The 12,174-nt window shown below is 36.8% G+C and overlaps 1 protein-coding gene across 2 annotated transcripts in view; it reads right to left on the bottom strand.

The window, feature by feature from the left end:
• Positions 1-12,174, bottom strand: part of HNRNPLL (heterogeneous nuclear ribonucleoprotein L like) — a 41,517-nt gene that overhangs the window by 18,926 nt on the left and 10,417 nt on the right. For both annotated transcript variants that reach the window (XM_047782256.1, XM_047782257.1), the window contains exons 2-6: positions 11,015-11,133; positions 5,810-6,047; positions 3,773-3,858; positions 1,282-1,378; positions 1,123-1,195 (exon numbers count right to left, since the gene is read on the bottom strand). In XM_047782256.1, the coding sequence (XP_047638212.1) occupies positions 1,123-1,195; positions 1,282-1,378; positions 3,773-3,858; positions 5,810-6,047; positions 11,015-11,133 (613 nt within the window). The remainder of the gene's footprint in view (positions 1-1,122; positions 1,196-1,281; positions 1,379-3,772; positions 3,859-5,809; positions 6,048-11,014; positions 11,134-12,174) is intronic.

Genomic DNA, 12,174 nt, shown 5'->3' with positions numbered 1-12,174 from the left:
CAGATTTGTCGAGTTCAAATAAATTCTACCTTGAACAGACATGTTAATTTCACCTCCATTTGAAATGTCAAAATTTCTAGTTACACAAATTAACATGAGTAATAACCTTAAACTGTTACAAAAAGTGACAACTTATAAACAGCCACTTTACAAAAATCAAACCACACAGAAAATAGTCTTTTACATATAATGCACCTTTTCATCATTATGTTATTCTCATCAAATGTCCACAATTGAGAAAAACAAACAAAATATAAATAAATAAACAAAAGTGCAGCAAGTCTGCACCTTTCTAATCCTTTTCTCTTTTATCTGTGTGGATTGGTTGAGCAGTATAATTCCCAAGACCTGTAGATAAATTGGCCCTGGCTATCTGTCAATTAACAATTTGAATCTAAGCTGCAAACAGTTACAGCAATGGGCATTAAGATTTACAACATGGTAAATAAAATCTAGTATCCGTTAGTGAGAAGTTTTAAATTCTACATCTGAAACCTTAAGGGAAATCAAACCAATATATACATACAACTTGAATAAATGGGCACAGTCTATCATGGTATTCTTCCCATGCAAGTCTGAAGTACTGTTAAGTGTCCTCCTTTAAAAACTTGGGGTGATGGTGCATGCAGTATGCAGTCAAGGTGAATTGCAAGTCTGAGTTTTTCAGAGGGCTTTTTGCTGATGCCGATGTTGTGCATGATGAAGTGTAGAGTCAGCCTGCTGGAGTCCTCTATCCTTCTTAATGCCTTGTCCAGCTTGGGGGAAAAGTCCTTTCCATAGAGAAGCAGTGTGCAAGTTTGAAGTTTGTAAGGAATATTCTGAATCAGTTTCCTCTCCTCCAAAGAGAGAGAGCTGCTTGGAGAAATGCAAGTCCTTGAACTGCGGGCGTGCCTGTATGTGTGGGCTTCTTGTTGAACTAATTATCAATAACTCAGTACATACCAGTAGGGGGCACTAATGTTCAAGGTTCTTTTCCAGCCTTACAAGGCCTTTTGCAACAAATGCTTCACCAACAAGGTTTTCATTTGAAAGAACTAGCTCATTTCAGGAAAAAGGAATCTAACTGCATGTAAAAATTCGTCAGCAGATGTAAGTACATTCTAAAACGCATAAAATACTTACCTCGTCTCCCCAAATATGGTTTAGTGTAGTCCCAACTGTCATTGTCATTCCTAATAACATTTAGACGAGTTGGCTGTTAAGATTAAAAAGAAAATAAATTCAAATTGTATATCCAAAGCATAAATATTTCTTTGGCGAAGTGTTGAAAAAAATATTTACCCTTGCATATTCAATTTTTAGGGTGCAACATCCCGCATATATATCTGCTCCATTGAGTGCTGCTTTAGCTTTCTGGGCACAAAGGACTGATTCAAACATAAGCTCTGTTAAGGAAATTTGGTTTAAGATGTCCAATATTTATAATTATTCACACTCTAACAGACTGAAAAAAATCAGAAATAATTATCTCACTCTTAGAAATGCTTTACCAGATAAAATTTCTAGATGAATTTTAGTAGAATTTATTTTTAAGATCAAGGGTACCAAAGAAAACATTATACGAAAACATTATACAACCAAACTACACTACCTACATTAATCCTTCTAGGTCATCAGAAGTACTTTATAAATTGGGGGGGGGGAGTTCCCTTTGTGGCACAGCAGAAACGAATCTGACTAGGAACCATGAGGTTGCAGGTTCGATCCCTGGCCTCGCTCAGTGGGTTAAGGATCTGGCATTGCCGTGAGCTGTGGTGTAGGTCGCAGATGCAGCTCAGATCTGATGTGGCTGTGGCTGTAATGTAGGCTGGCAGCTGTAGCTCCAAATCAACTCCTAGCCTGGGAACCTCCATATGGCGCAGGCGTGGCCCTAAAAAGAATAAAATAAATAAATAAATTGGGGAGGGGGAAGGAAAAGGGAGAATGGCACATGGCCTCATTCCCTAGCAAAAGCTGCTATCTTAAAACAGGAAATATTTTACACTTAAAGTAGGAAGAACATTATAAAGAATCAATATAATACAAAATAAATACTTGATTTTTTAAATATATTTCTGAGAAGGCAGGGTTTATAATCATTTATCTTCATTTTATTGGCTTTTAAAAATTATTTAGGAGTTCCCATTGTTGCTCAGCAAGTTACAAACCCAATTACTATCCACGAGAATGCAAGTTTGATCCCTGGCCTCGCTCAGTGGGTTAAGGATCCAGCGTTGCTGTGAGCTGTGGTGTAGGCCACAGACACAGCTTGGATCTGGTGCTGCTGTGGCTGTGGTACAAGCTGGCAGCTGCAGCTGTGATTTGACCCCTAGCCTGGGAACTTCCACATACTGCAGGTGCAGCCCTAAAATGCAAAAAACAAACAAAAAAACAAACAAAAAAAACTTAAGGCTTTAATTAAAAAAAAAAAAAAAAATGGGCATAATAAAGAATCACTGTGGAGGTGCTGATTTATTCCCCAGCCCTGCACAGTGGATTAAAGGATCCAGTGTTTTTACAATCGTGACTTGGATTCAATCCCTGGCCCGGGAACTTCCATATGCTGCAGGTACGGCCATAAAATAAAAAGAAATTTTTAAAAAGTCAAACTACAAAAGTCATTTTAAAAAAAAACAGGAGTTCCCGTCGTGGCGCAGTGGTTAATGAATCCGACTAGGAACCATGAGGTTGCGGGTTCGGTCCCTGCCCTTGCTCAATGGGTTAACAATCCGGCATTGCCGTGAGCTGTGGTGTAGGTTGCAGACGCACCTCGGATCCCGTGTTGCTGTGGCTCTGGCGTAGGCCAGAGGCTACAGCTCCGATTCAACCCCTAGCCTGGGAACCTCCATAGGCCTCGGGAGCGGCCCAAAGAAATAGCAAAAAGACAAAAAAAAAAAAGCAAAAACACCTTGCCATAAGTAAGCACCATTAAGAGTTTGTTGTACATCCCCACCTTTTTCTATACATATACATGTACATACAGATTAGGGATTTTTTTTTTTTTTTTTTTTAGGGCAGAACCCAAGGCATATGGAAGTTTCCAGGCTAGGGGTCGAAGCAGAGCTACAGCTTCTGACCTAGGCCACAGCCTCAGTCACTCAGGATCTGAGCTGCTTCTGCAGCCTACACCACAGCTCATGGCGATGCCAGATCCTTAACCCACCGAGCGAGGCCAGGTATCAAACCTGCATCCTCATGGACCCTAATTGGGTTGGTAACTGCTGAGCCACAAAGGGAACTCCCAGGGAATTTTTAAATTATTTTTTACAATGAATTGTACTATATGTACTATTTTGCAACTTCTTTTTACTCAACAAATAACAAAATTTAACATAGAGAAGCAGGTCTTGTATAAACCACAACCATTTAAAAGATTCGATGAAGGCATGAAAGGTTCTACTAACTCCAATATTTTGATACTTCCAAACTACCGATTTTAAAGAGAGATTCAGAAAAGTCAGTTTGGGATAAATTTCAAAAAGATACAAGTGTACGTATTATAAAATACTGTTACCCCCCCACACACACACTAAAAAGGCAAAGCACACTGTAAGATGAAGCACCGAACTATTTTACGGTAACAAGTTATTTTTAATCAAAAATACTAACATTTAAAAGAAAAAGTAAAATTCTCTGCGGGTACTACTGTTTCATTTTTTAAAACTAAGACAGGAGACATGGGGGATAGCGAGGGAGAATAAACACTGCTTGTCTAGAAATGATTAAGCAGGAAAAGATCCATATTACATAACATTCATATACATCAATTTAAAAATTTACAAATAAAGGATATTCAACCATTGCTTGTATCCCATTTCTCTTGAATATAACAATACGTTGCACTTTTCCAACAGGATTGCATACAGTATATAAAACATCCTACGAAGGAAAGAAAATAAGACATCACATTTTATATTTAGAAAAACAAAAATGCTATTCTGCTTTGTTTTATTTTAAAAAAAACCTCGAGATGTCATTTCTACTAAGCACTAATTAAACTTTTAAAAATGTTACACTTTAATAAATCTAAAGTTATTTCCTCATCTACACTCATTGGAGAAGTTCCAATGAAACATTTAGAAAGTATTATTACTTTATTTCCTAAATGAATCTTCAATTTTTTTTAAACAGGTGCCTAAAACAATCTCTGACAATACAAAATAAACCAAAACTGTAATCAATTACTTTTCCAAATGTGACTCTGAAATGCTTAATATCATAATTACTTAAAAACTATAGTAATAAATATTTATTACAGAGTAGTAGTAGAACAACTTAGTTTTGTTTTTGTTTTTAGTATTTATTTTTCGAGGACAAGAGCTATAGAGAAAAGACCCACGGAAGCTCATTTATATAGTGCTAAGTTTCACCAAACAAGATGCCTGAATCATCTAAGAGACCCCCTTAGGAATAATTCTTCAACCTTCAAATTTCCTTCTTTTTGTTAATGGCTTGCACCTATGATATATGGAGGTTCTAGGACCAGGGATGGAATCCAAGCCACAGCTGCAACCTATGCCACAGTTGCAGCAGCACTGGATCTTTAACCCATTGTCCCACAGCAGGAACTCCAACTTTCAAATTTCTTGAGCACCTACAATTATACAGCCACACCGTTAGGTAGTAAGAATACAAAAAACAAATCAGAGTGCTTGTAGAAGTTATACTGTTTTTTCTCAAAACACAAAATATTGTAAAAATATCAATACTGCTTATTAAGACTAAATATTACAAAAGTAAATTGATAATGTCTAATTAAATTTAGTGTCCTAAGCTTTGTTTTAAGTTTATGTCCCAATATAATATATCCTTTCTAGAAATCATACTGAATGAAGCTCCTCTTAATTGTACTATTCTATTTATTACAAAAATCAAATGTTCTTGTCACTGGCTTATTATTAAACAGCATGTGACTCTTACAAACTAGAAAACTCAACTTGTTCAGGATATGAATCCTTTTTAAAATTCTTCCAATCACTTTTTTAAAGAGTGAAGAAGAAAATTTAAAGTAAATCAGATATGTTTTTAACAAACTATCTGTAAACAGCTTGCACTATGGGATTCTGTCACCTAGCAGATGCTCTTCATACTTATGCAGGCATATGAGTGAGAGATTTCTTGGATCATTTCCAACAAGTCCATCTCATACTTCATTATCAAAAAGAGAATTAACAGTGATGCTAAATAATAAAAAAATTTTAAATGGGCTTATATAATTATGACAATCATGCTTCTGACCTTTTGACAGCTTCAGTGCTCACCATTGCTTTGTTCATGAAACTTGATAATCAAAATTAAAATTAATTTTAATAATTCTTTTTGGAGTTCCCGTCACGGCTCAGTAGTTAATGAACCTGACTAGTATCCATGAGGAGTCGGGTTCAATCTCTGGCCTCACTCCTCAGCAGGTTAAAGATCTGGCACTGTCATGAGCTGTGTTGTAAGTCACAGACGTGGCTTGGATTCCAAGTTGCAGTGGCTGTGGTGTAGGCCGGCATCTACTCCTACCCTGGGAACCTCCATATGCCATGGGGGCAGCCCTAAAAAAACAAAAGAAAATAATAATTTTTTTAAAAAAACTCACTATTTTCATATAAGTAGATGGCAATGATGAAAACTACAGGTTGGTCACTCACAGCAAATCCTAATATAATTTCTAATTTAGTGGAGTTCTTGCTGTGGCACAGTGGATTAAAGATACAGCGTTGCTGCAGCTGTGACTTGGATTCAAGCCTGGCCCAGGAACTTCCATATGCCCTGAACGCAGGTGAAAAAGGAAAAAAAAAATGTTTCTCATTCTTAATTTAGTTTGTATTACTAAAATACATACCACTGTAATTGGATAAAGAGGATTCTGAATTGAAAGCAGAAGAACTTTGTTGCCTCCTGATGGATCATCAGTATTTCCTGGCCGAGTGATCCTTTTGCTTGTAGAGTAGTTGAAAAAAGCCTGCTGACCAGCTATGTACACGGGTTCATCTGCAGCAAACGTCACACATTCTTTGGCACTATCTATGTTCTCAAATTCCACTAGAGCCTGCCGTTTAAATGGCATCATCATCACATAGCTGAAAGGGAGATTGGGAAAGAATATAGCAAGTTCAGTTAACATTATTTTCCCAATCAAGTAGAAGCAGATTTTAATAAACATGTGTCAAATCATACAGACCAGTTATCTTCACTACCTGTATCCAATGCTAGTCAACTCTTAACTTGTCCAAATAAACTGTGGTATTTGGATACCACAGGTATCCATAGGTAGATGGTGCATATTTGAAAACTCCTCCTATGATTGAAAGCTTTTATCTACATCATGCCCTCCTCAAGCACAATTCTGTTAGTATTAATAATGCTATCCAGTTTATTTCTCAGGCTGCTATTCCAAGCAGTATTAGACAATTCTAGATACAGAAATCAAGAGAGATTTAAAAATAAAAACAAAATTCGATAGAAGATTAGCGTGTGGGACCCCCTCAACAACAGAAATACCACCTCTACTGAATTTTCCAAATAAGTAGGTGCCATACTAAGAAATCACTACACTTTCATTTGTCTTACTAAAAACAGAGAATCAAAAGATAAAAAGAAGCAACTACAAATGGACATTTCATATAAAAATCTCTAAGATTCTTAAATATTTTTAAATATTAAAGAATCCATAAAAAGATTCACTAGAATATGGTAATCATAGATGCTATGAGCAAGACGGTGAAGTATATACTTTTCATTGTATACTCTGTGGGAAGGGGAATATATTTTAATACATGAAATAAAAAATAAAGAAATGAAGGGAGAGAAGAGAAAAATCAGAACAGATCAGAACAGGGAAACAAGATATCCTCTAGTCAAAGGAACAAGAACCTTAAACATAATTTAAAATACAATTAACATGCTTTTTATGACAACAGAAAGCCAGAGAAAAAAACATCAGGTCAGGTACTCAGGTACAGCGCTGCTTTTTAATCAGGCAGCCAGGCCATACAGCTATACTTCAAAAATTGGCAAGTGGTTTCTTATTAAGAAACAGAACACTTTGTAGCCTGGTAAATTATATAATTTCTTAGGAATTTCAGCTTCCTCATTTAAACAACTTGGAGAATTGTCAAAATTATAGTTCCTGCATACAAATTTCTTGCTTTGCCTCATTCATCTTTATACTCTCAGAATCTAGAAATGGAGCCTGCATATGACAGGTATTTAATAAGTACTCGCTGGTCTATGAGGCTTTATTAGCTCTCTCAACCCACATCACTCAAAATCAAAGAAGAAAGCATAGACACAGTAACTCCTGGAATTAAGTTTACCAAATATAAATGCAAGATACAAATTCCATAAGAGAAACATTCCTTTTAGAAACACAAACTCCTTGCTAAAGTTATAAAATCCTGCATATGAGAAAAAAAAAAAAAAACCCAAAACAAAACATGAAAACCCTGAAACCAGGCCTATGCTGAAGGAATTACAAAATAAAAAACATTTTCTTATTTTTTTTTGTCTTCTGTCCTTTTAGGGCCGCACCCATGGCATTTGGAGGTTCCCAGGCTAGGGGTCTAATCGGAGCTACAGCTGCCAGCCTACGCCAGAGCTACAGCAACGCCAGATCCGAGCCACATCTGTGATCTATACCACAGCTCACAGCAATGCCGGACCCTGAGCTAGGCCAGGGATCAAACCTGCAACCTCATGGTTCCTAGTCAGATTCGTTTCTGATGTGCCATGATAGGAACTCCAACATTCTCCTTTCACAAATATAAGTTGGTTTAATAGCTAAATGATACCACCAAGTAAATACATTAATAATGCTCTCTGGCTCTTTGGAAACAGAAAAATTATAAAGATCAAAAATAAATTCTTTATTGGCCTATTATAACAGACTTATCTGTTTGTAGCAATAATTGCTTTCTATAACTTCAATAAGAAGTGAGCTAGAGGAAGAGTTCCCATTGTGGGTCAGCACGTTAAGAATCTGACTAGCATCCACGAGGATGTGGGTTCCATCCCTGGTCTCACTCAGTGGGTTAAGGATCTGGTGTTGCAAGCTACAGTGTAGATCACAGATGCGGCTCAGATTTGGTGTTGCTGTGGCTGTGTTTATAGGCCAGCAGGTGCAGCTCTGATTTGACCTCTAGCCTATGAACATCCATATGCTGCAGGTGCAGCCATTAAAGGAAAAAAAAAAATTAGGTCTCAAGAGTTTTGTTTTAAAACTGGTATAGCTAAACCACTACCTAGCATCCTCTCCTTTAATGAGAGGGGAGAAAGGAGGGAAGGAGATTCAGTACAGATTTTAAAATAAAGACCAAAAAAAGCAATTTCATTATCCTGACACAATTATTCTCAATATCTTGTTATAGTTTCTCCTAAACTTCTCTGCTATGCATCTAGATAAGGATAAACTTACTATAAATTAAACTTGGTGACACATTTTTTTAACATGACCACTTTCTATGTAATCTTTAACCCCCCCAAACATACCATTAAAATAAATCAACAAAAAATAAGGAAAGGTTCTATAAATTAAACATTTTGAAGGTAAATACCTACTTCATCTAGGAGGCCACCCAAGGTTCTTTCAGTTTTAGTAGCAGCCACCAGCTATTCAAGGTCATTTCATACAACTGAAACTCCTATTATACATATTTGCCAATTAAGCTCTTAATTATACATTAATTTGTTCCAATTATTTCACAGCTTTTCTATCCACAAAACCCACTAATCTTGAGGGCAGAATGACATACTATGCAAATTAACTAAACATTCATACATGGGACACATTACCATGGACTAAGTATCAAAAACAGTACAGGGTCAGAATGTCTCAGCAAAAACGAATCTGACTCGTATCCATGAGGATGCAGGTCCAATCCCTGACCTCCTCAGTGGGTTAAGGATCTGGCACTGCAGTGAGCTGTGGTGTAGGTCACAGACATGACTTGGATCTGGTGTGGCTGTGGTGTAGGCTGGTGGCTACAGCTCCAACTGGACCTAGCCTGGGAACCTCCATATGTTGTGGGTGTGGCTCTAAAAAAGCAAAAACCAAAACAAAACAACACAAAACACCCAAACAAATAAACAAACAGTACAGGATCTAAAGATGGACAGACTGCTCAAAAGTAATTCAAATTACTCACCAACTTCAATAAATAGTTCTATTTCTTTAATCAAGACATGCAAGTCATAGTCATATATAACATCAAAATATCAATACAGTTATTATTCCCCTAAAGATTTCAACTGTATTTGCTCATCAACTTGTTTACTGACATTGCTTCAGTATTTCTTGACTATAAGAAATAATTTTAAGGGAGTTCCCTGGTGGGCTAGCAGTTAAGGATTCATCATTGTCACTGCTGTGGCTTGGATGCCGTGTCTGGCTCAGGAACTTCTGCTTCTGCATGCTATGTGCACAGCCAAAACAAACAAACAAACAAAAAACCCACCAAAAAAACCACCAACTTTAAAACCCAACAACTTTTAAAGCCCTAAATTTATAAGAACAAAAGAAAAATAATCCAGAGATAACCATCTGTTTATAACTCCATGGGACAATGCACCACTTAAAAGGTCCTTACAGGAGTTCCCGTCTTGGCGCAGCAGAAATGCATCCAACTAGGAACCATGAGGTTGTGGGTTCGATCCCTGCCCTTGCTCAGTGGGTTAAGGTTCCGACCTTGCAATGAGCTGTGGTGTAGGTTGAAGACATGGCTCAGATCCCATGTTGCTGTGGCGTAGGCTGGTGGCTACAGCTCTGATTAGACCCCTAGCCTGGGAACCTTCATATGCCGAGAGTGCAGTCCTAAAAAGAAGAAAAAAGAAAAAAAAGTTTTGGCATTCCTGTTGTGGCGCAGCAGAAACAAATGTGACTAGTAACCATGAGGTGGTGTGTTCGATTCCTGGCCTTGCTCAGTGGGTTAAGAATCCAGCCTTGTGGTGAGTTGTGGTGTAGGTCACAGATGTAGCTTGGACCCTGAGTTGCTATGGCTGTGGCGTAGGCCAGCAGCTACAGCTGCAATTCGGCCCCTAGCCTGGGAACTTCCATATGCCTCAGGTGAGGCCCGAAAAAGATTAAAAAAAAAAAAATGCCATGATGGAAGGTGTTACCTAACACTACTCCTTTTAAGAATAATTCTTCTCTGTTGGACATCTCTGATCACTCCTGCAACATCTATATATGCACCATCCTTTCATACTCAAAACTCTACATACATTTTTATAAAACTGAAGCAATCAAGGGATCTCAGCAAATATACTGAAATTTCTCTCCTATTTATATATTTTGACTTAGTCTCTGTCTCTGATACCTGTAACATAAACCCCAAATATATCCGTCAATGGAAAAAAATAATAAACTCTAGATTATTCATACTAAGAGAACAACAGCCAGGCATACTCCAAAAATAATTTAGAAACTTCTGAATGTCTATTTTTGGCAGCAGATTCACTTTTCTAATTATTTTTTTCATAATTTAAGCCAATATTCTTAAGCATATACCAGCTATGGGAAAAGAAAGAAGGAGCCTGAGTAAATACAAAACACAAGAGGAAGACGAGCTAGGAGGATAAAACACTGACTGCTCATGATCTGCATAAGAACTCACAGCGACATAAACCTAAGTAAATAATGCCTACCTTTAATCTAGTCACTTTTTATTGCCAAATTATTACTAAATAATTCAAAACAAACAAAAAAATCAGTATTTAAGTACCACTATTTGAAACTCTCAAGATTAAAAGTGTGATTAATTAACCCAGTGGTTTAAAGCAGAGTTAAGGAATCATGGACTCATTGGAAAATCAGACTGAAGATGCAATAATCAAATTAATACACAAGCTGGTTGAGAAGTGAGGAGTGATGATTGATCTACAAAAATTCACCCATGCGTCATCCCTGAAAGACTTAAAAGATTTCAAAGAAATATAGTCATAGACAAATAATATATACCATGGTTAAATATCAAAGCTTGTAGTAATAAGCAAGCAAATTTGTTCCACCATACTGTTTTCAGAATCTGCATGAAGTCCCCATTAGTCTTACCATATTGTCCCAAATTTTTCCAGAGCCTCCACGAGGTCTGCTTCCACCACAGATTCACAGAGTCCTCGAACATGGACAACAGGTGAAACAGAAACTTTATGATGACTTCCACCTGCCTCCTAGCAAGATAAAATAATTTCTAATTAAAAACCTTAAAAGTCAAAATATTTCAGTAAATCCATCTTTGCATTAAAAAGCAAATATTTTTAAAAATTGCAATCACAAGTTAGCAAAAGGACCTGAGACTAAAAAATAAAAATCATCTATTAAATGTTTGGTATGAACATTTTGACTTCTTAAAAGGGAGTATTTTCTCTTAATAAAAAGTACAAATAAGTTACTTAATATTTCAACTTCAACTTATATAATACTGTACATCAACTATACGTCAATAAAAAATAAGTTATTTCAACTTCAAGGAAATCTCAGAAAAAGACTTCAGCAGATACATCATGCTACAACTGGAAATATACTTTATCATCATAATTCCACAATTTCACTTCTATAAAATCAAAATCTCGAGTAGTCCAAATGAACAAAAAGTCCCAATTAAAATTTTTCCTCTAATATAAAGATTATATATTTGGTTTTTCCTGGAATATAGATTAATATAATCTTATGTCCTTGTTTAATTGGCTACCTAGTCCTACTAAAAAAAATTTTTTTTTTGTCTTTTTTTGCCTTTTCTAGGGCCATTCCCACAGCATATGGAGGTTCCCAGGCTAGGGGTCCAATCAGAGCTGCAGCTGCTGGCCTACACCCAGCCACAGCAACACAGGATTCCAGCCGCATCTGCGACCAACACCACAGCTCACAGCAATGCCAGATCCTCAACCCACTGATTGGGGATCGAACCCGCAACCTCATGGTTCCTAGTCAGATTCGTCAACCACTGAGCCACAACAGGAACTCCTAGTCCTACTAAAATTTTAAGTTATTGATTTAGTACTCTTGACAAATTTATACAAGGTAATATCTTTGCTGAACAAACAGTACTCAAAAATGGAAACCTTCCTGGACTTCTGTGTATCTTTGAGTATGCCCAGCTAGAAGTTTTACACAGTCTTAAACTTTACTCTAAAAGGAACTATGTATGAGAATTATCTTGAAAATGAAAACAGCTCTCATTTACTTACTCAAGTTCTATTAAGACAAAGATT

This window comes from Phacochoerus africanus, chromosome 5 (genome assembly GCF_016906955.1).
Source record: "Phacochoerus africanus isolate WHEZ1 chromosome 5, ROS_Pafr_v1, whole genome shotgun sequence".
NCBI classification, from domain to species: Eukaryota; Metazoa; Chordata; class Mammalia; order Artiodactyla; family Suidae; genus Phacochoerus; species Phacochoerus africanus.
The sequence above is the reverse complement of the archived record's forward strand: the minus strand, read 5'-3'. Positions and strand labels throughout refer to the sequence as shown.